The sequence below is a fragment of the Cyprinus carpio genome, chromosome B8 (genome assembly GCF_018340385.1).
Source record: "Cyprinus carpio isolate SPL01 chromosome B8, ASM1834038v1, whole genome shotgun sequence".
Classification (NCBI taxonomy): domain Eukaryota; kingdom Metazoa; phylum Chordata; class Actinopteri; order Cypriniformes; family Cyprinidae; genus Cyprinus; species Cyprinus carpio.
The window spans coordinates 22687970-22714603 of record NC_056604.1 but is presented as its reverse complement, the minus strand read 5'-3'; the positions used below and the strand labels follow the sequence as shown (position 1 = coordinate 22714603).

The 26634-nt window shown below is 36.0% G+C and overlaps 3 protein-coding genes across 4 annotated transcripts in view; all 3 read left to right on the top strand.

Annotated features, from left to right (window-relative positions):
* The window catches only part of LOC109061020 (prickle planar cell polarity protein 3-like), a 50826-nt gene extending 41415 nt beyond the window's left edge, over nucleotides 1-9411 (top strand). For both annotated transcript variants that reach the window (XM_042730152.1, XM_042730153.1), the window contains 5 exons: nucleotides 3040-3226; nucleotides 3925-4257; nucleotides 6186-6464; nucleotides 6551-6910; nucleotides 8906-9411. In XM_042730152.1, the coding sequence (XP_042586086.1) occupies nucleotides 3040-3226; nucleotides 3925-4257; nucleotides 6186-6464; nucleotides 6551-6910; nucleotides 8906-9318 (1572 nt within the window). In that variant the 3' untranslated portion in view covers nucleotides 9319-9411. The remainder of the gene's footprint in view (nucleotides 1-3039; nucleotides 3227-3924; nucleotides 4258-6185; nucleotides 6465-6550; nucleotides 6911-8905) is intronic.
* Nucleotides 9412-12131: 2720 nt separating this feature from the next.
* On the top strand, nucleotides 12132-16977 carry LOC109084679 (protein FAM110A-like). The gene is made up of 3 exons (XM_042730150.1): nucleotides 12132-12331; nucleotides 12470-12513; nucleotides 15320-16977. Exon 3 carries the CDS (start codon nucleotides 15453-15455, stop codon nucleotides 16725-16727), a length of 1275 nt encoding a protein of 424 aa, XP_042586084.1. The 5' UTR covers nucleotides 12132-12331; nucleotides 12470-12513; nucleotides 15320-15452; the 3' UTR covers nucleotides 16728-16977.
* A 149-nt stretch (nucleotides 16978-17126) lies between these two features.
* Nucleotides 17127-25332, top strand: mfsd2al2 (major facilitator superfamily domain containing 2a-like 2). Its single transcript, XM_042730151.1, has 11 exons — nucleotides 17127-18089; nucleotides 18207-18320; nucleotides 18769-18893; nucleotides 19555-19687; nucleotides 19883-19961; nucleotides 21948-22093; nucleotides 22608-22698; nucleotides 24104-24225; nucleotides 24439-24522; nucleotides 24800-24883; nucleotides 25075-25332. The coding sequence occupies exons 1-11, from the start codon at nucleotides 18012-18014 to the stop codon at nucleotides 25204-25206; spliced, it is 1188 nt and encodes a 395-aa protein (XP_042586085.1). The 5' UTR covers nucleotides 17127-18011; the 3' UTR covers nucleotides 25207-25332.
* The last annotated feature ends 1302 nt before the right edge of the window (nucleotides 25333-26634 follow it).

Genomic DNA, 26634 nt, shown 5'->3' with positions numbered 1-26634 from the left:
ATTCGCACTTGTGGGCGGCGCTGAAACGCTGCTTTCATCTGATTGGTCGAATCGCTCCCAACCGCCTTCAGTTCGGTCTTTTCATTCTTTCAGGCAGAAAAGAGTCAGTGCGAGTGCGACACTGTAATGTCTGAAAACTATCGCTCACTGTTAATTAGCATAATATTTGAGTCAGATGTAGCTGGGCAACATAATTCGTGCTGCTGCGACCTGCAAGTGACCCCTTTAAATTATTTCTATCTTATAGTATTGTATGAATATTGTCCCACTGATAAATACAGTGCAAATAGTTCTGTCTCCTTGGATAAAAGTGAAGTGTAAATAAAAATTATAATTAATTGAAAGATCCATGATAATATGTCTGTAACATTTACCACTCTCGTCTTTTAAGTCAAAAACGGTAGTAGGTGTGTGTGACAATAATAATTAATTTTGAAAATTAATATAGTTAAATTTATGAAATTAGTAATATTAGTTTTATTACATACTAAACTGGAATTATGTTTCTCTTCTTAGTCTTCTTTGTTGGGCTTGAGAAAGCAAACATATATTTGAAGATTATTATTATTTATTATGAGAGTAATTGACACAGACTAGAACTTTAATGTTTCACCAAATTCAGCTCAGATCTTCAGACTCATCTGACTTGCGGTGCTATAAAACTGGCCAGACTTACCTTCCCAAAAAAATCCTAGTGACTTTGTTATCTAAGCAATGAAGGCCTTAACACTTAATGTCCACTAGAGGGGGGCGACAGGATTTCTGTTTACATCAGTTTAAATGACAAATAAATACATGAATTTCATGTGTACTGCCATGAATATGCCATATCTGTGTACAAATACTAAACTTCACACTTTTAAGCTGTACAACTACTTAAAACTTCCCATTCTGGCTTTTTTCACCTACCTACCTCCAAATTTATTTTAAGATATTGTTTATCACACTGGTTTTGCATTAAATGTTTGTCCATCTGGAACTTTTATTGTTTCATGAGCTGTATATTTTAAAGATGTACTAGGTGTTGATAAATCACATGCAAAGAATGTAAAGAGCTAATGTCAGGACTCTCAGTCCTGCTCCTGGAGGGCCAGTGTCCTGCAAAGTTCAGCTACCCCGAATAAACACACCTAAGCTAAGCAAGGTCTTCAGGATCAGTAGCAATGTCCAAGCAAGTGTGGCTGGAACTGAACTCTGCAGAACTGGTTTCTCCGCGGTTCAGGACTGGGTTTTTTAAATGCTATAAATTAATTTGTACAGTTGGGTGTCTGCATGCAGAGGTCGGGTTGTGTACGTTCAGTTAGTACAATGGAAAATGTAATCTATAAAGACAAAATCTTCAGATCTGCATTTAGGGCACTGCTTGAGGTCTCCATCCATTGGTCAAAAAAGAAAAAAAAGACCTGGCACCCCACCACACTCCTGCTAGCTGTCACATTAACTGCGGCTGGTGCCAAATAAAAATTATTATGTATTATGTAACAGCAAGTCAAATGTAGAATAGAGGGCCACAGACTTGCACCGGAATGTAAGCATTGAATAGGTGCTGAACCTGATTAGCAATACCCATGTTACTGTTTCAGGACCATATTTGTTCCTCCTAGTTTACTGTGTTTTGGTTAGGATATTTTAAAGATGCAGGTTTTTTTTTGTGAGTGGGGGTACCTCTGCAGATAAGACACATGAATGTTTCCTTTAAGATGGTCACTAGGTTTGCCCTATGTGCTGGATCCTGCTGTGTGTGGAATTAATCTCCTGAATCTGTCTGGAAACATTTTCCAAGCCATGAGGGGCCTCCAACAGAACGTGCTGAAGTAAGGAGGGATAAGTGAAAATTATAAATTATTTTATGTGGTAATTTTATATATATATATTATATATAATATATATATAGGATCTCTATTATATATATAGTCACAGTGATGCTGATCCCCTCTGTTTTTCATAACCTCAACTTACAAATCGAGGATCTGTTGGAGGCAGAGGTAAAAAAAAAAAAAAAACCTGCATCTTTAAACTATCCTAACCAAAACACAGTAAACTAGGAGGAACAAATAGGTCCTGAAACAGTAACCATTGGGTATTGCTCATGTTCAGTCTATTCAATGCTACATTCAGTGCAAGTGTGTGGCCCTCTAAGTCTACATTTGACTTGCTGTTACATAATACATAATAATTTTTATTTGGCACCAGCTGCAGTAGTTAATGTTGTTTTATATTATACAGCTATCATTTGAGCTAAGGTTTATTAATTTTTATTTCCACTTTACTTTTATAGAAGGAGATAGAATTATCTTGCACTGTATTTATCAGTGGGACAATATTCATACAATACTATAAGCTAGAAATAATTTAAAGGGGTCACTTGCAGGTCGCAGCAGCAGCACGAATTATGTGTCCGAACAGCAACATCTGACTCAAAATATTCTGCTAATTAACAGTGAGTGGTGGTTTTTCAGACATTTCAGTGTCGCACTCGCACTGACTCTCTTATTCTGCCTGAAAGAATGAAAAGACCGAACTGAGGCGGAGCGATTCGACCAATCAGATGAAAGCAGCGTTTCAGCGCCGCCCACAAGTGCGAATGAAATATTGAAGCCATAAACCGATTTGTTAAACCCCCAAACGCAAATAAACTAAACTAAACAGAAAAACGAATAAACGGCCATTTTTTTTTTTCCATTTCTCGTTTATTGAATTCTAAATAGGAAATGAAATGATCAAAAAAAAACGTACACGGACCAACTGTTTGTCCATCTTCTCTCACTTGAATCCTCTTGAGTCTTTTCGTTTTCTGTCATATTGTTAAATTAAAACTTATAATAATCCAGCTTAACTAAAAATAATTATTTACATATCAAAAATGTTTCATATGGTTTTATTTTTAGTTCTAATAATCCTGCTTTACTAATAATTCTATACAATCCTATACTATTTTATACTATTTATTAAATGCACTAATAGAGTTATGCATGATTTATTGAGTGGGTTCAAACACATGTGACTTACGCAGTATGTTGCTCCTCCTGCGGCGATCAGATCATCTTTGCGGACGAGTGTACGGAGGCGGAGGGCCGGCACTGGCACATGAAGCACTTCTGCTGTTTCGAGTGTGAGGCGGCGCTGGGCGGCCAGCGCTACATCATGAGAGAGAGCCGGCCGTACTGCTGCCACTGCTACGAGTCTCTGTACGCCGAATACTGCGACACCTGCGGAGAACATATCGGTGAGAGCAGACAGACAACACTGCATACCAGCACTAGATTACATGGACATGACAAAGAACACTTAGAGGAAATACAACTAAAATATATAGCAGCATTTTTGAGGCTGAACAAAAAATTACATTTAATTTAACATATTTTTTGGATATTTTATCTCCCACTTTTTATCATAATATCACATCACTATAAATAATAATATATATTTTTACAACTACTTAAATTAAAGGCAATGCAACAAATACTGCCATTATGTATAAATATAATTTAAATAACATACATAATGTACAGTGCCCTCCATTAATATTGGATCCCTTAGCAAATTGTGAAAAAAAAAAAAAAAAAAATCTGCATCGTTTATCCTATTGATCTTTAAAAAAATTCACAAGAGAAGAAGCACCAACACGGAGCTGTGAATCTGAAGTGTCTGAAGTATCTTAAGTTACTTTTAAAAGGATGCACTAGTTGCATATATAAAACATTTATTTGTTGTGCTGCCCACTTGCCATACCATGAGCACATTTCTTGATTGTTTTAACTTGTTGAAGTTCTTTCTGTGTAAATGACAACATTGCTACAGATGCAGAAGCTTAACTTGCATTCCATTCATTGATGGCAGTAAAAAGCTCTGTGATTACAGAGACATGCTGTGCTTCCTGATTGAAGGGTTTGACTGTCTGACTCCCTCGCTCTCTGTCTGCAGGTATAGACCAGGGTCAGATGACGTACGAGGGCCAGCACTGGCATGCGTCTGAGGCGTGTTTCTGCTGCGCCTGCTGTCGGCTCCCTCTGCTGGGCAGAGCCTTCCTGCCTCGCGGCGGACTCATCTTCTGCTCCCGCTCCTGCTCGCTCGGGGAAGACCCAGACAACTCCGACTCCTGCGATTCTGCACTGCAGAGCAAACCAGTGTCACACAAGACCATTCAAAACCAGCAGCGCACTTCCACACCTCGGCCACAGGAGGGAGCCAGCGTCAGAGCAGCCAGCACAACAACAGCCAACGGGGGTCATGTTACACTGGACAGCAAAGCTACATGTGATTATGCGTTTTTCTATGAAACTTCACACATATGCTTTATTTTCTAAAAAACAGAACAAACAAACACACATAATTCAGGTGCATCTCACAAAAGTTAGCAAGAAATATCATTTGTATCATTTCCAAAATATTTTGCATAAAGGAAAAGACATGAAAATGAGAAAGGTGACATTCTTTTCATGACAAGTAATAATATTTTCCCAAATATTCTCATTGTCGTAATAGGTCTTAATGTTTTATTTCTTTAGTTTTGTTTTTAAATTATTATCATTCATTCTTATTTTTAATTTTTTTTAAAATGAAGAAAAGAGAGAGTCTTCAAATTAGAAAGTGCATTTGTTAACATACATAACAGTAGTATTTTTTTTTCTTTGTTAACTTGGAAAAAATCAAATCTCATTGATCTCAATGCTTATTAAACACAATTAAGCAGTTTTCCTCCCAAAATTATCATAAGTTAAATAAAATAAATAAATGTTATTTTAATTGAAAAGTATAATTGTATGTACACATAGTTTCAAAAAAAGTTTGCAGACATAATGATCAGTGTTTAGGCCCTAAAATAGCTTTGATTTTCTTCATTATTATATTATTATTATTATTATTATTATTATTATTATTATTATTATTACTTTTGTTACTTTTATTCAGCAAGGATGGATTACATTTATTAAAAGTGTCAGTAAAGACATTTATAATGTTACAAAAGATTTCTGTTTTAAAAAAAAAGAAAATATTGTATTATATGTATTATCAATGTTTTACTAATTCATATATATATATATATATATATATATGTGTGTGTGTGTGTGTGTGTGTGTGTGTGGTGTGTATATATATACACACACACACACACACACACACACACACACACATATATATATATATATATATATATATATATATATATATATATATATATATATATATATATATATATATATGAATTAATAAAACATTGATAATACAAGACATATTTCAAATGCAGCAAATCAGCATATTAGAATGATTTCTGATCATGTGACACTGGATGATGCTGAAAATGCAGCTTTTCATCACAGGAATAAATGACACAAGATTTAATAAAACAGAAAACAATTATGTTAAAAAAACTAATAAATTCACTAGAATCAAAATAAAATAAATAAAATATTCACTGTAAACCCTAATAAGTTCACAGAACTCAAAAAATATTTTGTAACAGATTACACAAAAACATCTAAGTGATGTTTTTAAATGTTCTAAGTTTACATAAAATAAAAGTTACATTTCCAGTTGCCTTAAATGATCTAAATATTATCTTATAAATATTGATATTTCTAAACTTATAATTAGGGAGTAATTCACTAAAAATGTTCACTATTTTTCAACCCTTATAATGTGGGAAATACACTCAAATGTAACTACTAATGTAGTTATCAAAAAGACTCACAATACTTGCATATTAATATTCAAACATCATGCAGTATATATAGCCTTTAATTTTTGCTTTCCATCCTCAACCTAACCACAGGCTCTACTCTTCACCACAACGGTAACACTACAAAACTAACATAACAGAAACATATGTAAATCCTAACATAACACAACATTCAAGTACTAACTTACGTCTCTCTGTCTTATTCTTGTGTAAAAACACACAAAATAGCACCTAATTTCTAACTTTATTTTCCTTGTTGGCTGATGCAATGCATGCTGGGAACTTGAAAATGCAATAATTTTAAGTTCACCTCACTACAACAGCATTTTGAGTTTACAGAACTTATTTCAATTAAGTCCAATGAACTTTCATTATTATTTGAGTGAAATTAACTTTTATTTTTTAATTAATTTCACTGTTCGGTTTTACAGTGTTTGTGATCGTAAGAGATGACTTCTCTCAAAAAAAATAAATAATAAAAATTATTCGCTTGTTCATTTTGCAGGTGTTCTCACGTCTTTCCATCCTATACCCAAAGGCCAGCCTCCACCGTATGAACAAATACAAACACAACACACACACCTCTGTCCAGCAGCCAATGACAGGACAGCATTCGTTTGCAAGGACCAATCAGGCGTCAGCACACAGCAAGTGGCTCACCGGCCAGACAGTCTGGAGTTTATGGTGGAGCTGAACGGATATGCAGAATTTGGCCCTTTTCCGCCGAGCTGCATGTCTAGAGGGACTTCCACTGCAAAGGATTGTGGGAACGTCAGTTGTACAGGTATGCTTGATTTTACAGAGTCAGATTCAGTAAAGCTATTTATCATATCTGAAGCTGTATTTCTTACCTGGCTTCCTCTGTCATAGGAATTTCCTCTCAACTGGAGTCTTCAGATGCGTTTGATGATCTAAATGACTCCGACTCCTTCCCGCCTCCTCCGCCCCCTGTTTTCTTCGATCCGTCTGATTCCCCGTCCGCTGTCACTGAAGCCGAGGACGCCCCTGCAGCACCGGTCCGAGGCAGCACCGCCAGGGTCAGCTTCAGAGAGCCAATCAGCAGCAGCTATTCAGTGGAAGAGGAAGAGTGGGAGGAAGAGGAACGGGTGGAGACGCAGAGAAGAGAGGGAGAGGATGAGGAGCAGGAGGAAGATGGAGAGGAAGTTGAAGGAAGTTTGGGACACAGGTTGCGCTTCTGCATTGAAGTACCATCTCAAATGGACCTGCTGGGTAAGATCATAATGCCCACTAAAACAATGTGCTATTATTAGAGGCTTTTTAGCAGCATTCAACCATTAAAATAGTAATGAAATAGACAACAATGGCACAAATGGAAAAGGGGCAGTCATTAGGATTTTTGGTAACACTTCAGGGAACACATTCACTATTAACTAAGAGTATTCCCTACTGCTGCTTATTGGTAGTAAGCAAGGTGGTTTTTGCAGTAGTTAAGTTTAGGTATTGTAGAATATGGCCATGCAGAAAAAAGCATTAATATGTGCTTTATAATTATTTATAAACAGCCAATATACTAGTACTATTGCATGCTAGTATTGCAACTAGTTAATAGTGATAATTGTTCCTAAACTAACATTTTACCAGCTTATTTAATGTTTCTGAAGTCTCACTGCATCATGGTTTCCCAAAAAAAAAAAATATATATATATATATATAAAAAGGCAGAACATTTTTTTTGAACAATGGTAAAATCATAAAATGGTGTCATAGAATGATTGTGAAGGATCATGTGACACTGAAGACTGGAGTAATGATGCTGAGAATTTTACTTTTTAAACCTAAACCTATTTAAATAGGTATATATATGTGTGTGTGTATGTGTGTGTGTGCATGTGTGTGTGTGTGTGTGTGTGTGTGTACACATGCTGGATTTTTGAAAGCAACATCCAAAAGCACAGCTAAAGAAAATAATATTTGTTTAGTTGGACCTTTGAATCAAAATGTTATTTTTAAGAAAATGTATTTAAGAAATAGAGGAAATAAATACAAATAGCTTCAAACCAACATTTTGTCACAATCTGAGCACCTTTCTGAAGGTTCAGCATCATCTTTCGCATTTATTAGAAAAGCAAAAAAATTCAATTTGTCACACCCAACAAAGTGGTCTAATATTTTTCTACTGTGTTCATGGAAATTGCAACAAATGCCTTAAGAAAAATCTATATACTTTCTGAGCGCCAAAGCACTGTTCAAAATGCTTAAAGACTGGATTTCCCAAACAGGGGTTTGCGAATTCACAAAACGCTTTCAATAGAACATAATATTAAAATAAACCAATTGGTCTGTAAAGTCTTATTAAACCTTGATTATCAAGTCATGCATTATTTTAGGAAAGACACTTTTAGTTAACATCATTACAACAAAGCTGTTAGTGCACTTATAGTCACACATTTCATTGTTTACTGTTTTTTCATCCAAATTCTGGTTTGGACCGATGGAGTCAGTAGTGATGAGGCCAGACTGAAACCAGGGTGATAAAACAAGAAATTCAAGAAGTTTCTCATGTCTTTATTGCGTCAGGGTATTGTTCACCCAAACAATACTAATTCTGTCAACATTCACTCACCCTACAAACATGCATGACTGACTTTCTTCTGTAGAACATAAAAGGTGAATCTCTGAGGAATATTCTCACAAATTTTCAATATAATGAGTGAACCAGCACTAGGGCTGCACAATAACGGTTCAACTGTTCATCACAATTAGTTTGCTCAAAAAGAAAAGAAAAAAAATCACTATTGTTAATCAATCACAATTACTGCCATTTTTTTTTTACACATTTCAACAGAATTAATACACTTTCACATAAGCACAAGAGAATGCCAAGTTAGCATGGTGTGCTGACAGATTTAGCCACAGGCTAGCAGTGTGAAACAAAACAGACTGGCTATATGACACTTTTGAGTGGAAGATCACAAATTATTACAATTAAGGTCAATATTCACAGATAATCATTTAAACCAGTGAGCTAAAGAACTGGATCAGCCCTTGTTTCATGATCTCTCAAGCTGGTTTTGTGAACTGGATCAGCAGATTCACAGAAAAGATCTGACTCAAAATAATGACTTCTTCATGAATCATGAAAGACAGTCGTGAGATTTGTAGTGAGGGTGAGTAAACGATGACAAACTTGAATTTTTGGGTGAACTATTCACAGTAAGTTACAGTAAAATGTTATGACTTCTCATTTGATCATGTTTCCTTCAGATGGGTCGTACCACCGCAGTTCCCGCCGGGGAAGCGGTGGCCACCACCCCACGGAGAAGCGGCTCAGACGCTCCCGAGGTTCACGAAGCGACAGACCTCATCTGGAAACCCTGGAATGCAGGGTAGGAGACCGCAGGCGGTCCAACAGCGTCCTGGACAGCAGCCTTACCCTGCACTCCACCCGCTCACGGCACGAAGACTCCTGCTCCACCTGCTCCTCTTCCTCAGACTCCGAGGAGGAAGGCTTCTTTCTGGGCCAGCGCATTCCTCTGCCGCCACAGCTGACGGGTGGAGAGAGAGCAGCAGAAGGACAGACAGAGGACGAGGACAAGAGCCGAAGAGGAAGCTTCAGGAGAAGAAGGACACAGAGTCTCAGCAGAAAAGACAAGGACAAGAACTGCATACTGTCCTGAGACCAAGACTCTCTGAACCAGCAAGCTGCTCAGTCCAGATCAAAGTTGATCAGTGACATTTTGTATGATAAAAATAGAACCTCTCTTACATTCTATGCATCTGTTTGATGATATATTATCCAATATCAGTTTCAGTATCAGGGTGCCTTGTCAAATTTACTGGCATTATTATTAGGTTCTAATCCAAATTTTGTTTGTTACAGGAAAAGTAGAACTATACAGTTTCTAAATTTATGTGAGAGAACTCACAATTGCAAGTGTTTAAGTCAGAATTACATGATACAAAGTCATAGTTGCTTGTTAAAAAGTCAGAATTGGGAAAAAAAAAAAAAAAAAAAAGAGTAATTTGTCAACTTTCCGTTACATTTTCATTCCGTTGACATTTGCTTGGAAATCAAAACATTATTCACATGTTTTCTAACAACCGTTCAGATTTTTGTATTTATATTGTTTATCAAACAACACCAAACACAAAGACAAGAAAGCCGCTTCTGGATTCTTCCTCCGTTTTTCACTGTTGCTTAGAAAAAGCTGCGTAGTATATTCATGAGTGCCACCAAGTTTTAGCTTCATGTAACAGCAGCGACATTGGGCATGAGAAAAGAAAAAAAAAGTGTGAACGTTATTGGTTGGCCAGCTTTATTCACAGAGCAAAATAGAGATTTGATCACCGAAACCAAAATACAGATTAGAACACTGAAAAACAGAAATTGTTTATTGGACCGGATTTTTGCGACAAATATTTATTAGTGTAAACAGTCCTGGAATCAGATCCATGGTAACTATGCTCAAAATGGAAATAAGCATACTGTAGCGCAGTATTGTTTCATGAATGCACTACTAAATTGCAAGAGTAATTAGATACTGTGTTGTCATATGACTTCATAAAATCTTGTGTTTTTAAATCTAATTTTGTGTTAAAATAATGAAAGGTGATGAAATAATGAAATAAGGTGTTAAAAATCACAGCAATTACAACAAAATTTTTCAAACAAATAAAAAACTATGAAAAATATTACATACCAAACAGAAATATCCCTACTAAATACTAAATACTACACGTTTTGTCAAATTTAGACAAATGTATGACAAATATTCCATGCCTAAGGGAAATATTAACTCTATGAACAGTATGCAGTTGTTGTATGCTATTCACGCAGCCTGTGTGTTGGTGAAAGATCAAAACCAGTTAAAAATCATAGAAATGATCCGTTGTTAAATTAAGTGTTGGGGAAAGTTACTTTTAAAAGTAATGTATTGCAATATTACATTTCTCCTTAAAAAAGCAACTAACTGCATTTTTACTTTTTATGGAAAGTAATGTTACTTTTGCATCACTTTTTCTCATCTGGCCTGGACCTGCTTGTCCGTTTGTTTTTAATTTAAAAAAGTTATATTTTTAGCAAATGTAAAAGCCCTTTCACACCAAAAGTGAAATGAATACGCCTCAGGCTGAAGAAAATAATTTAATTGTTGCAGGTTTGTGTCATATTCTGAGTTTGCATTTCACTGTGTTTATCCATTTTGAGGAATACTAAATCTGTTTTTTGTGCAAGTGAGATGAGTAAATGCATGTTCGCATTTAGTCTAGAACTACAGGAAGCATAATGTTTACTCCTGATTTCTCTCAACATGAGGAAAGGAGAGCCGTCAGTCAGTAAATGGGAAAACAAGGTAACTACCGTTTACTTATTTGAATGTAAATTAAAAAGTAATGCATTACTTTATTAGTTACTTGAAAAAAGTAATCTGATTACGTAACTTGCATTACTTGTAATGCATTACCCCCAACACTGGTTATATTTCTAAAATGTGTAGTCCCTTATGTTCCACATCTGCTAAAGCCATAGTACAAGTTAAAAAGTGCTAAATCTAAAACAAACTAATTTAACAAGTGAATAGTTGGTGCTTGTTTGACTGGTTTAGAGAGCTGTGTAATTTGCACATTTAAGGTTTGACTATACGTGAAACTTATTGAAATGCAAACACAATGTTGTGGAGTTATTGTATTTGAGCATGTACTAGAAACACAAGTCAACAAACTGTATAGCAAAAAGTCACAAGTCTACAGGCCACATCAGAACAGAATGTGGGAAAATATAGTCTTCATCTCCTCATCAACTGTATTATATGTAAATGTTGGCATTTCAAACCTCTCTGTGTGTAAATGAGAGTTTAAATAAAGGCACATGACTTTCACTTTGTGTTTTGCAAAATAGAGATACAAGGATTGTGTGTAAGAATTGTATTTTTATAAACAACAACATGGTGATGGTTTTATATTCTTGTCAAAATGCTCTCTGGCTTAAAATATTTTTAGAAACTTTAAGAAGTTATCTTTTTGAATGAGACGAATAAAACATTTGATCCTAAACATTATGTTCAAATATTTTTTGCATGTTACAGTGCATTATTAGGGTCCTGCGCAAAAATGACAATTACATTTGCATCCTGTTTTATTATGCGAATTTTGCTATAAATAGTTTATAAGTATCACTCTGCAAATCAGAATACACACACACACAAATATATATATAGCTAATTCCAATATTAAAAAAAGAAACCTATTGTTTTCTCAAAGATAAATGACTATCAACTAATTTGCAGTCAAACTGCTTGTCTATTCTCTAAATACAGCGACACTTAGAGATTCCAGACAAAAGGAGGCATGAGAATTTTCTCATGGCAAAAGTTGCTTTTTTCTTCAGTGATCAGGTGACTCAAAGGGCATATGGGACACACTTCCTGGAGAGTGAACAAGTTTCTGATTGGATGGGACAAGAAAAAAAAAAGTATAGGAGGAGTGTTTGAGGAGAGAGTCAAACCAGTCTGGCAAGTTTTGACTTTCTCCTTAATACAAACACACACGTGCACCATCTGCCTCGCTTTCTTTCTGCTCTCTGACACAAAAAGACATTACTGTCTGAATCCTGACTCTGTCTTACTGTAACTGACTCAAGCTTTAGAGTTAAAGGGGAATCCGGGAATGTTGAGTTTCCTGAAACAGTCACAGGTATGTTTGACTGTGTGTGCATTGTCTGTGTATGTGTCTCAATGTGATCTATACCTTTAAACAATGTGGCTAACATACAGTATACTTTACTACATTCTGTCTCGTTTTAATTCCCCGTAACTGTTGTTTTGGTTCTAGACATAGTCCTGGATCATGTAGAGACATGCCTGTACCTGGAATCTGTAAGTAAAACCTGTTCCATTTATTCTTGTTGACTTTTTGTTTTTGTTTTTGTTTTTTCTTGCCTTAAGGGATTGATTTCATATTTACTTCATCTTGAATTATAACCTCGTTGTTGTTTAAAACTGGTATGTAGAAATAGATATATAAAGGGAGAGTGAGGTTAGAAAGATTAATTGATTGATGGAGACAACTGGAGAGCAGAGAGTATGAAAGGATGGAATAATGTTCGTATTGTAAAAGACAGGAAAGGATAGTACACGGCGCACTTTAACCTTAGGTGGAGTGCTGGCTGTTACATTAACGGAATGATAAACATTTAGACAATGAGCTGGTATATCATTGGCAGTACTTTGCTAAGTGAAAGTATCTTAAGTCCATTGATAAAAGCAGCACAGCTGTAATTTATTAACAACACTGGACAAAAATCCAGTATGAGAAACATCCAAAAGTCCCTTGAGTTATCTAGTGACTTCAGTGTCACATTTCTCAGTAAGGTGGGCATGTAATTATCCCTATCTTACAAATGTTTCATATCAGTCATGTTGGTTTGCTAAATGGAAGGGCACTGAAATAAGCTTTCAGTGGGATTTACAGTTATTTTAGGAAGTGTTCAATTAATAATTCCTTTAAAAATCAGTTATGTGAATGTTACTTTCATCAATATTTTAGAAGAAAGTGGTAGCCTTTTAGCCACTGCTAATGGAGTCTTCTGAGAATGGCTTCATAATGGTTTCAAGCCATCCTGAAACATACATCAACAGCCTAAAGAGCTCATAAGTGGTGTTTGCTAAAGCAAGTATCACTATTGTAAATGCTCATACTTAGGGTTAAGGAACAAACCTCTAACCCCCAGTGTTTATCTTTTTGGAAGCATAACATGTCCTGTATTATTTGTGTTATGGTCATGAAAGACTCAAATTGTGAGAGCGTTGTGCTATCACGTTTGTAAGCAATTAAAATAATTTTAAATAGCAAACACTGAAATCTCATAGATTTATTTAAGGAAAGGCCGGTGAAATCTGTGTGTGAACCAGTTTACAATCCTACCGTACTAAATTGCATTTTACTGGAATGCTACTGATGCTGTTTCTTGTCAGCCATATGATGGAAAAACACTTATTTGCTTGTGACGTATCAATTGCTTATCAGCTTTTGACGTATCATATCCTGTATCTCATTCCAAAACTTTAGTCCGTTTCAAGTCAGGATAGTATCTCAACGGCTGTTTATGACCACTATTCATATACTGCACAGCTTTAAAGGGATAGTTCACCCAAAAATTTCAATTTCCCCATGATTTACTCACCCTCAAACCATTCTAGGTGTATATGACTTTCTTCCTGGCACTTATGTCCTGGCTCTTCCAAGCTTTATAATGGCAGTGAATGGCTGTTGAGATTTTGAAGTCCAAAAAAGTCCATCCATCCATCATAAAAAGTGCTTCACATGGCTTCAGGAGGGTAATAAAGGCCTCCTGAAACAATGCATTTGTGTAAGAAAAAAAAATCCATATTTAAAACTTCATAAACCGTAATCTCTTGCTTCCACTATCTGTCATATGCACACTGATGATGTAGGTTTAGTGATTTGTTTACAGGAGCAAAAAACAAAGTTTTCCTTGTTGAGTAAAGGAAAACAAGTCTCCTCTTGGCTTATATCGAAATTTTTTAATCCTTGTTTTGTACTTCTAATTCATGACCAGTGTTTGTGTTTCGTCACTTCTCACCAGAGATTACTCTAGGTCTATGTCATACATCATCCGCTGGAACACCACTCGCTCGTGAATGTGCGTAAGACAGTTAGTGGAAGCTAGGTTTATAAAGTTTTAAATATGGATATTTTTCTTACACAAACACATTGAGTCACTTCAGGAGGCCTATATTAACTCCACGGAGACGTTTGGAGCACTTTTTATGATGCATGCACTTGGGTTTGGGTTTTAATTGGACTATTGAATATCAACACCCATTCACTGCCATTAAAAAGTAGGGAGGCACGATAAATATCAGCATGATATTAATGTGCATCTCGTCAGTAAAGCCGGTTTTGTAATCAGTGGTAAATCTCTACACGTGTGTGCTTTCACGTGGAGCAGCATTTACTACACAGAGCAGTTGTTCACTGACAAGCTGCGCAAAACGTGCAAAATATGATCGTGATTTTGCGCAGCTTGACAGTGAACAACGGCTCTGTGTAGTAAATGCTGCTCCACGTGAAAGCACACACAACTCTGATTGTATGCTTCTGAAAGAATAAAGTCATATACACCTAGGATGGCCTGAGGGTTAAGGGGTAATTTTCATTTTTGGGTGAACAATTTCTTTAAAGTAAGAGTTTAAAACTCTTGGTGTACACTCTTTGTGCTCACATAATCCCAGACACCAATATTTTATCACTGTCTGGACAAAATGATATTTCGTTATAGAGATATAAAGCGTGACCAAACCTGCATGACTTTCTTTTTTCTGCTGAGCACAAAAAATATATTTTAAAGAATGTGTAATAAAATATGGAAATCGATGAGGTTTGGTTACCCACATTCTTTAGCAAAACTTAGCCACAACAAACCCAGCCACATTCTAAAAACCCAACACTCATTGCAATACACTGTCAACCACCGACAAACAATGCCCTAACATTGTGGTTGGTGACTTGCACAGGCAAGCACTCATATTTTCTTCAGAAAATTGAAAAAAAAACAAAAAAAACTACTTATTAAAGCAGTCTTTAAAAGTGTGAGTGCACAGAAGAGTAAACTGTCTAGCAGCAATTGTCTGATTGTCAGAATTATTTCTGTTCCCCCAGGAATTAAAACGTGAATCCAGTGTCTCCAATGCATTAATGTGGAAGTATACTCTGCCTGTAAGTCCATTCATCTACTTCTAAGCAAACAAGTGGAGGACAAAAGAGAAACAGCTGAAGTTTTTCATTTCCAAGGATGTCAACTGACACTCTCCAGCCATCTTCACGGAGAATAATAAGGCTGGCTGTAACTCCTGGCACTCCAAGTCGCAACCTAGAGTCCAGTTGTCCAGTCAAATCATCTCCAGGCATACGCAAACCAAGTGCGGTGGAACGTTTGGAAGCAGACAAGGCCAAGTACGTCAAGAGCCAACAGGTGGCTTTGAAGAAGCAGCAGCCAGTTATTTGTCCATCCAACAACAGCCAAAGTGGACAAGTTGCTCAACAGCCATCAAGGAAGATCCCTGCGAGACCAATAAAGTCTGAGATGCCACCTCTTAACCTGGAACATCTTTGCAAGCTGATTGATGGAGTCAGCGATGCCACTGTTCCAGTCGTATCTACACAACCCAACAACGAAGAGAAAGATGCTACAGATCCATGCAAGGCCACCTCTCCAACAGTGGAAGAACCTTCTCTGGGCTTGACTTCAGCAAGTCAAGAAAAAACTCCAGTAGAAGCTTTAGGGGCGAGCGGATGTCCTACCATGACAGTGCGGAGAGTCGACGTTAGGCCGCAGTTACCTCAGATGAGGATGGCTGGTAGACCACAGCTACAGAACCGGCCACCGGTGCAACAGACCACACCTCAGGTCCCAATACAACTTCTGCGCTTGTTTAGACCGTACACACAGCCAAATCGTCAACCAACTGACTTCAAAAGACTCCATAATGCCACACAAACAAATGCCACCCAAGGACCTATTAAACCACCAAACTGTGCTGTGCAAACCTCACCTTCTTCCAAATCCCCAACTAGCCCACCTCTACCCCTTTCCATACAACAAATCAAAGAACCATTATCATGTCCCTCACCGAGCCCACTTACTCCAAACTCCATTGCTTCCCTCAAAAATGACTTCCAGTCCCCGCCATCTCCAGCCATTACTCGCCAGTCCTCAACAAGCTCCAGGAAGCGTCGTTCCCTGACGCGCTCAAAATCTGACGTCAGCGACTGCTTTTCACGAGTAGGAGCAGAACTTGAGCGCTTCTTTAATTATTGTGGCCTTGACCCATCGGATTTAGAGGAGCTAGCGAGACCGTGTTCTGACATTGTGTCTGTTTCACGTCTACGTAGCGCCAGTGCGCCGGCATCTGAGCGTTCGGCTGAGGGTGAAGATGAGGAAGAAGATGCAGCAAAAGATGAACGTCCTGTTTACGGTGTGTCGGTCATTGAGAGAAATGCTCGAGTGATCAAGTGGCTTTATGGGATGCGCCAGGCCAAAGAGAGTCCCAAAGTGGCCAATATGTAACAGACAACAAGGGACTAACAAACTACCACTGTTCAGACTGAAATAAAATACAAAATATGTTTTACAAATTGCTTACTTCCCCATTCAGTATTTTGTCTCTCATCTGTACATTTTAGAGTTGTCTTGTTAAAACCGCTATGCTTGTGTCATGTATAATAGCTCATGCTTGTTGCCACCTGTGTTCTCAAACAATAACTAAGCATGCATGGTTGCATGGTTATGGTGACCACCAATAAACTCTTAAACACAATGCATTTGTTGCATCGTTGTCTTTTCAGCAATGTTAGGCTATACTTGACAGGCCAAATCAAACAATGACAGGATTTTTATGCATGAAAAGGTACTTGCGTCATCCAAAAAATTTTTTGTTTTACTGTTTACCTTATTGCAGCTAAGCTTTAATGATCATTTTAAAATCTTGTATCTAACCTTGCTACTGCATATTTCCATAAAAGTTGTGGAAACACTAGCCTTCTCTTGTGCCCAACTCATACATATTGTGTGGATGGCACAAGCATCCGGAAAAAACCTGGCTTTAATTCTTTTGTCCAAAGGGCAAAGTGATGAATACGGATCAGTGTAGCTGAGGAGAGAAACTGAGAAGCTTTGGTTCTGGTAGACCTGACTATAGCTGAATTACTTTAAATTGTAGCATGACAAAGTACAGTATCAAAATTGCTTCTCCAACATTGAATAAAACTATGTAAATCACTCCCTCTGTAATGTGCACAATAATGGTTGCCGGCCATTTTGCAATCACTTTAAATATGCCTGTTTATACTTCAGTTTGGTATTTCAAACTAATAAACTGATATCTGATTCAGTAGCTCCCACTTGAATCCCTCAGCAAGACCTAATTTGTAAAAAAAAAAAAAAAAAAAGGCAGTATGATTTTATTAAAAAAAAAGAACCTTCTTGATATACTGAAATTCCGATAAGGTTTTTTTGGTCTCTAACTGAAACACTCTCCAAATGAAATCTAGAATGTTATCCAACAAATAAAATAAAAAATAAAAATTAATTAAAAAATAAATCACTGTTGTTCTATAAATCCTGTTTACTTTGTAAAAGTAGTCCGTATGTGATTGACAGCAGCTCTAGTTACAGTGTGGGAGGATCAGTGAACTCAGGGTTCAGCTGGACTAGTTTCACTGCTTTCACTGCTCTTAGTATTCAACAGAAACTAGTGAAACCAGCAGAAGAAGCAAATGATGGTAGATGCAGTTATGATTAAAGACTAATAAAACAGACAACCAAAGACCAATCACGCTGACTGACCACAATATGCCAACTGCTACAACACAGAGTGTTTTCACCTGTATCAGTGATGAACACGGCAACAGAGAAAGACAAGAGACATCTGTAAGTTCTTCTTAACAAAGTGTTTTGTAACACATCCATACAGAGCATAACTTTTATACGCGTATTAATTTTTAAGAGGCTGTATCTTTGTTGCTCTTTCTGTGTCTTCACAATAAGGTGAGGCTTCCCCTTTCCAGAAAGCTGTGTTATGCAGTAGGTGGTGTACCGTATCAGATGACCAACATTGCTATGGGATTTTCTCTACAGATCTTTCTGTTAGATGTAGTGCAGGTAAGAATCTGCATTTTGCCACCTGAATTATGTGTGAATTAGGTGTGAATGAAATATTATGTAATATGGAATAATGAAGGAGGTTTATAATACCTGGAAAAAGAACAGGGCATTGCCAAAACATCTAATGTAATATAATGAGACATTAGTTTAAAATTGTCATTAATATTGCTTATTTTGAATGGCCATCTTTTTGTGATTTATGTATTTTAAGGAAAGTGTAGTTGCACTTTTCACTTAAAGACCAAAAAAAAAAAAAAGGGCCACCATGCAAACAAATCCATTTTGATTTCATGGTAACTTTAACTGCCTTGACTACTAAAGTTATGTCTGAGATTTTTTGCATAGAAGCATTTTATCAGTAATCTTATCGCTGAAGTGGAAAATATCCCATATGCATTCCCATATTTACCCTCATTTCTCTGTTTCGCTCTTGTTTGGTATGCAGATGGAGGCTTTTTCAGTATCTCTGATTCTGTTCATCAGTCATGCCTGGGATGCCGTGACTGATCCAGTTGTTGGGTATCTAGTGAGCAGGAGTAGCTGGACCCACATCGGCAGACTCCTTCCATGGTGGGTGGTAAACCCATAGTTTGTGACATAAATGGTATAGCATTTTAAAATAAAATAGTACTTATAAAAATCATATCATTACAAAAAAAAAAAAAAAAAAAAAAAAAAAAACTATTTTCTGTTCAATAAAATCCTGATAACCCGATTTGGGAACAAGTTGCTCAGACCAGTTTTGTAAACTTATCCAGTGGATTCATTAAAAATATGAGTTTCCATGAAGGAATTAAAGACCATTTTCAAAGATCAAGAGGATTAAAATAATAATAATAATAATAATGTATGTGTATATTAGTGCTGTCAAACGATTAATCGCGATTAATCGTATCCAAAATAGAAGCTTTTGTTTAAATAATATATGTGTGTGTACTGTGTATATTATGCATATATAAACACACACACAAACCTTATATATTTTGAAGGTATTTACATGTATATGCATTTTTATATTTATATTCTTATATTTTATATTATATATAAATATATTTAATATATAAACATAACATATTTTTCTTAAATATATGCATGCATGTGTTTGTATTTATATATACTTAATAAATAAACACAGTATACACACATATATTATGTAAACACAAACTTTTATTTTGGATGCGATTAATCGTTTGACAGCACTACATGACTCATCTGGTTGTTTCTGTCTCAGGGCTGTGCTGTCAATGCCATTGGCCATTCTCGCTTACATCTTCCTTTGGTTCATACCCCATAATGCTGTGAGTTCAGCATTCAGTGTGCCCTGGTACCTAACCATCAGCTGTCTTTTCGAGACCTTCATGAGTGTATGACATCCTTCTTTTATTCTCTCAGTCACTAACACATGCCCTGTCCTTTCTCCATGTGATGCTTTTTATGTAAAAGCCAAATTAGCCGGCTTCCATTAGCGGCACTCTAGTGTTCATTATTGAGGTCAAATGGCTGTTACATCACACAGCTCCCCCGCATGTCTTTCATGTGCTGACTCCTGCTCCCTGCAGTGTTACAGTGTTCCATACACATCCCTCAACATGTTTCTGGGAGGAGATCAACAAGACAGAGACTCTGCCACAGCTTACAGTGAGAACACTTCAATCGTCAGCTTTAAATATTCAAACTGTGTCATCATTTTCTCATTGTTTCAAACCTGGCGTTTCGCCATGGAAAAAGGAAAAATTCTGAGGAAAGAGCAGGCAGAACATGCTTCACATTTTCATCTTCTGTGTTCCACAGAAGAATTACAGAAACTCATACAGGTTTGAAACAACCATGAGTTGTCTTACTGACCCTGGACCACAAAAGCAGTCTTAAGTCACTGGGGTATATTTGTAGCAATAGCCACAAATACATTGTATGGGTCAAAATTATTGATTTTTCGTTTATGCCAAAAATCATTAGGATATTAAGTAAAGATCATGTTCCATGAAGATAATTTGTAAATTTCCTACTTTAAATATATTAAAACTTAATTTTTCACTAGTAATATGCATTGCTAAGAACTTCATCTGGACAATTGTAAAGGTGATTTTCTCAGTATTCTGATTTTTTTGCACCCTCAGATTCCAGATTTTCAAATAGTTGTATCTCGGCCAAATATTGTCCGATCCTAATAAACCATACATCAATGGAAAGCTTATTAATTCAGTATAGATCTCAATTTCAACAAATTGACACTTAAGACTGGTTTTGTGGTCCAGGGTCACATTTTACTTTTATCCAATGTTTGTTTGTGCTGTGCATTTTTATGCCACTTAGAATATTGTGTTCCTAGATTAGTGAATGTAAAACGTTGCAGTGTTGTTACTGTTAACTAAAACTCATTTAAAGTTTACTAATTGAGATAAAGTTGAAATCAATTAAAATATAAATATTAGATGAAAAAGTTAAATAAATAAAAACTTGCCGAAAAATTAACTACATTGTCAACTTACTGAAATAAGTGTTATTTGAAGTCCTCAAAAATTACTAAAACTAAAAACAAGAAATAAAGCTAAAATAAAATAAAAACGAATAAAACCATCAAACGCATATCAAAATTATTAATTAAAGGGATAGTTCACCTAAAAAGGAAAATTCTGTCATTAATACAAAATTACAGTTCAACTGTAATTTTACGAAGCTACGAGAATACTTTTTGTGCGAAAAGAAAAGAAAAATAACGTAAACAATGTATGCTGTTCAGTGTCAGCTGCACCATATGCGGATATGCTGTTTATGATGTTTACGCTTTGATCTGAACATAATCAACGTATCCATGTACATACATTGTATACGTTGTTTATGTATGTGATACTCTCCAAAACTGCACTATATGGTGATGTGGAGGAGACGAATTGTTGAATAAAGTCGTTATTTTTGTTTTCTTCGCACACAAAAAGTATTCTCGTAACTTCATAATTACGGTTGAACCACTGATGTCACATGGATTATTTTAACAATCTTCTAACTACTTTTCTGAGCCTTGATTGTGTTAGGATCCTTGCGGTCTATGAGAGGGTCAGAGAGCTCTCGGAATGCATCAAAAATATCTTAATTTGTTTTCTGAAGATGAACATAGGTCTTACGGGTTTAGAACGACACGTCAATATAAAAATAAGTTCAAACTCAAAATATTATGAATAAATACTAAAGTTGTATATAAGGCAACACTGCTCTGTTGGAAACAATTGTCAAGTCTCCTAACCCTGCTAGTACGTTATTCTGTTAGCTTATATCTCGTTATAACATTTACAAACAGCACTCAATCATTTAGACCAGTTTTGTGTGGAGCAGAATTTGCCACCTACATAGATCGTTCCAAATCCGTCACTTACAATGTTCCCTTTGGTTAGAATGCTGCCTTATAAGACAGCTGCCCATTTAGGCAGTAGACAGCTCACTATTTTTTGAAACAGAGCCATTATGACCTATTATTACACTGCCAAGACTGAAAACAAACAAACAAACAAACAAAAAAACGAACTAATTTCGGGCAGGATGTGTGTGATGGTGTTTCTCTGAGCAGTAGTTGGTATTATCAGTTGCTGTATGATTGCATGCACATCTGTCTGACCCTCTTTCTGTCAGGGATGAGTGTGGAGGCGTTTGCTATGCTGATGGCAGCTGTGATTCAGGGTCAGGTGCTGTGGGTGTATAACAAAGACAGAGATCAAGCCTGTCTGATTGTGGACCAAACACCGGATCTCCCACACAGCGCTGCACTGCATGAAACTGTAACACGATAACACCTACACACCACCAGCATACTGTAAAGTACGGTGTAATCTAACAGATGTTACTCAAGTATTTTACTATTTATATTTAGTGCGGTTTGCTGAGGAAAGCATTACTTGTAAAATTGCCCATACCTATCTGAACAAAGCCATACAAAGTGTTTAACCTAAGGGTGTAATTTTGGTTCTGTGCAGTGTGTTAATTATACAATACTTTCAATGTTTTTAAAGCGTTTTCTAGGGGTAATTTGTAGATTGTTTTGGCACCTCAGGGACTGCTAGTCTCTGGTGTCATGTAAAATTACACACTCTGTCTGACAATTTTGAACTCTTGTAATCTAGCTAAGACATTGTTTGGAAACAGTTGAAAAGTGCCTTATATGTAGACTATTTAGTATGCTGTAGACCCGTCACACTTTCTTTAGGGAGGTCTATTAAAGCCCCTATCATATACAATCTGGGACTGTTTGCATATACACTTACTGTGCATATATATGTCTGTGTTTCCCATCAGAGAAGTGCCTTTATGATATCAGCACTGGTCATGAGCGCTCTCTTCTTTGTTTGCTGTATGGTGCTGTTCCTGGGGGTCAAAGAACAAAGAGGTGCGGCATACAGTTCAGTTTTGCACAAATAAGTGTCAGTTCTAAGAATGTTTTGTTTTGTCAGATTCTCTGAATATATTACTGAGCATGAGGGTTTGTTGAGAACTCTTATCAACATGTAATAATAACTTTATGGTAGGCTACATTTTGCATGTTTATCAGCTAAACAAGATGGGCTTGAACTGTAGTGAATTCACTGTTTACTGTTTTTTTTTTTTTTTTTTTGCCAGATTTGCTGAATATATTGTTGCGCTCTTAACAACATTTAATAAAACTTTATGGTAGGTTATATTTAGACATGTTTATCAGAGAAACATGGGCTTGGATTTTATTTGTTGGCCAGATTCCCCGAGTATATTATTGAGCATGAGACTTTATTAAGGACTCTTAACAACATTTAATGATATGTTGATAGCAGGCTACATTCTGTACATGTTTATCAGCTAAAAATATAAGCTTGGACTGCAGTGAATAGTTTGTTTACAAATAAAACCTTTTATGTTTTGTTTGTTTTCTTTTCCTAGATTTCAGGAATAATATATCACTGAACACAAGGTTTTATTGATGACTCTTAAGAACATTTAACAACAATACGGCTTTGAACTGCAGTGAATTGATTTACAAATAAAAACATTTTTGTTTTTGCTTTTCTCTTGCCAGATTCCCTGAATATATCATTAAGCATAAGGCTTTACTGAGCACTTAACAACAATATGGCTTTGAACCGCAGTGAATTGATTAACAAATAAAACCTTGTTTTTTGTTTGTTTTGTTTTGTTTTGTTTGTCTTGCCAGATTCCCTGAGCATGAGGCTTTACTGAGGACTCTTAACAACAGTATGGCTTTGAAACTGTAGTGAATTGATTAACAAATAAAACCTTGTTTTTTGTTTGGTTTTGTTTTGTTTGTCTTGCCAGATTCCCTGAGCATGAGGCTTTACTGAGGACTCTTAACAACAATATGGCTTTGAAACTGTAGTGAATTGATTAACAATTAAAACTTTTTTTGTTGTGGTTGATTTTTCTTTCTTTCTTTTTTTTTTAGATTCCCTGAATATTGAGCATGATGCTTTAATGAGGACTCTTAACAACATTTAACAATATATGCTTGAACTGTAGTGAACTACTTATAAAGTCTTTTTGTGTTTTGTTTTGCTAGATTCCCTGAATATACTATTGACCATGAGGGTTTGTTGAGGACTCTTAACGACCCTTAATAATAACTTTATTGTAGGCTACATTTTGGCCATTTATCAGGCAGCGAAACAATATGTGTTTGAACTACAGTGAATTCATTGTTTACGAATCAAATCCCACCAAACTAGCTCTTAACTCTTCACCAGTTCAGTGTCAAATTTCATAGCTTTGTGTAGATGTATTGTTGTTTCTCTCTCTGGCTCCTGTAGGGCCTCTCTGTGGTCAGAGTCACATGCACACTACATACCTGAATACTGTGAAGAAGCTGATTGGCCATGTTTCATACCAGCGTCTGGTCCTCGGCTTCCTCTTCTCCACTTTAGCTTTTCAGGTTGGATCTCTGGTTTACCTGTGAAGTATGTGTAAAATTAAAACTACTGTACCTTGATATGCAATCACAAATTGTATGCGGTAAATATTCAAAACCTAGATTCTATAATGTATAAAATCATCATGTTGTATTTTTATTTTTATTTATTTTTTAATGACAGTGCTCCATTGGTGCTTGCTGAAATTTCTGAAACATTTTTGGGTTCATTTCCAGATGTCTTTAGGGAACTTCACACTGTTTTGCACTCACGTTGCTGGCTTAGGAGCTCAGTTCCAGTATCTCATGTTAGCTATACTGGTAAGTCTAGACATAAAAATGCTGTAGTTTTATAAACAAATTCAAAACAGTATGGCACAGTTACATATATGTTAGTTATAGTGTTACTATATGATGTATTTTTGCACCACTTGAACGCTTCATAGACCAATCAGCATCCAGGAACAGAATTGTCTATTTTATAATTGCCATTATAATCTTTATTTTGCCAAAACCAGAATCAATTACACTGATGAACAGATGTTTTAGCATGGTTTAAGAGATTTTTAATTCCTTGGATGTTCTAATGTGTGTACAGGTGTCCGCTACCATATCAGTGCCAGTGTGGCAGATGACGCTGGTGAGGCTGGGCAAGAAAACTGCACTTTTTATAGGTCTGCCTGTAAGTTCCCTTTGTTTAAAGGTGAAGAGACCCGACACAATGATTCTGGTGATGTACTCTAGTTGTTAAATAACTGGGCTGGTAGCTGGAAGGTTGATTCAAACTTGAGCTATCAATTTTTGTTCCCACTGTAAAACACCTTCACATTTTCAAAGTGATCAATATGTTCTTTTATGTGTTTCTCCATATAGCTCCTCATTCCAGGTCTACTGGTCCTAGTTGCCATGCCAGAGAACTTTCCGGTGTGCATGGTTATGTGTGTTTTGGCATGTGAAAAAAATCATGTGAATCATGTGAATCAACTAATTTTTAAGACATGGTAGTTCAAGTTGTAAAATGTCATGTGGTGCAGCCTTCAAAAAACGTATGAATTATTTATTTATTTATTTATTTATTAATTATTATTTGGAATTAAAGAATTATTTAAAATATATATAATATTTAAGATGTGTTACTTACATGTATTCATATGTAAGCACAATATGTTAAAATGTTTTACTTGATGATTGCATCAAATTACACTTCAAACTTTTGAAAACCATATAATAGCAATGTGGATACAAAGAGTACATTTCGAAGAACTCAGCACATGTCTTTTGAACATTTTTTTAAAGATTTTTATTTTCTTCGACTTGGATGCTCTTATTCAGGGGTGATTCTAGGATTTTCATTTTAGGGGGCTCAGCCCCCAGTGAGGGTGGGTAGTAGGTAGATAAATAAATCAAGTCTATCAATCAATAAATAATGTTTGACTAATAGGGTGGGGGGGGTATACCTAACTTATTTCAGTATTCCACTGTATTGCATAGATATACTATGCATAATATGCTTAGGTATAATATTTGAGTACTGAATAAGCCAAATACAAGTCTTCCTGATCACACACACACACACACACCTGTTTACTGTACAAACACAAAATTTTACTATTTGCATTTCTAGTACAAACCTCTTTGCCACATGCACTGTAGTATGTTTTATATTGAAAGTAACATTTTCAAAGAGAAAATAGCAACATGATCATTTTATAAAGAATATAGGGCTGTTTATAAAGCATTCATATGTGTTAATTAATGGCTAAAAACAGTGTGATGAGGGGTGAACACAGCGAAAACTTTACAGTAGTTGGGAAACCGATTGCTCCCACATGACATTTTGTAAACTGTATGCATGACAAAGAACTGCACAGATGCAAATATTATAACACTTTATCACGAAATCATCCCTAAAAATGGCCCAGCGATGCCCATGCTCTTATTTATCATTGATTATTTATTAAACTTCTGCACATTACTAATCCTGAACCACTTGTGCAAACTAGGCAATTACACATTAAGTCTTATTAGAAACAGGTGTTCTATTACTTCTATAAGCAAACACAACTTTGGCTACTAAATGATAAAACGGGTGAAAAAAAATCTAATCTGGACAGGACCGACCTAAAACATGGGGACAGTTGTAAAATAGTATTTATTTGTAGAATTTATGTATAATTTCATTATTTTAATCAGCTGATGTGAATGATAACTTAAACTTGTTATTGACTGAGTTTTTTCTTTCTTTCTTTTTTCTAAATAACCGTTTTTAGCATAAAACTATGAAAGCTGTGGGTCCAATTTGGCTGAGGACAAGGACAGGATTTGTAATTTTCAAAAGTGTTTTTAATAAAGAAAAGAATATCTGAGAACCTAATGAATGACATATTCCACAGAAACAACTCACAGAAACCAACCATCAGTACGTTTTAGACA

Bases quoted from the DNA above. Each gene is read 5' to 3' on its own strand.
- LOC109084679 (XM_042730150.1), top strand. From the start codon at position 15,453: ATGTCAACTGACACTCTCCAGCCATCTTCACGGAGAATAATAAGGCTG.
- mfsd2al2 (XM_042730151.1), top strand. From the start codon at position 18,012: ATGCCAACTGCTACAACACAGAGTGTTTTCACCTGTATCAGTGATGAA. The intron at 18,090-18,206 runs GTAAGTTCTTCT...CTTCACAATAAG, and splicing joins GAGAAAGACAAGAGACATCT to GTGAGGCTTCCCCTTTCCAG. The intron at 19,962-21,947 runs GTGAGAACACTT...TCTTTCTGTCAG, and splicing joins AGACTCTGCCACAGCTTACA to GGATGAGTGTGGAGGCGTTT.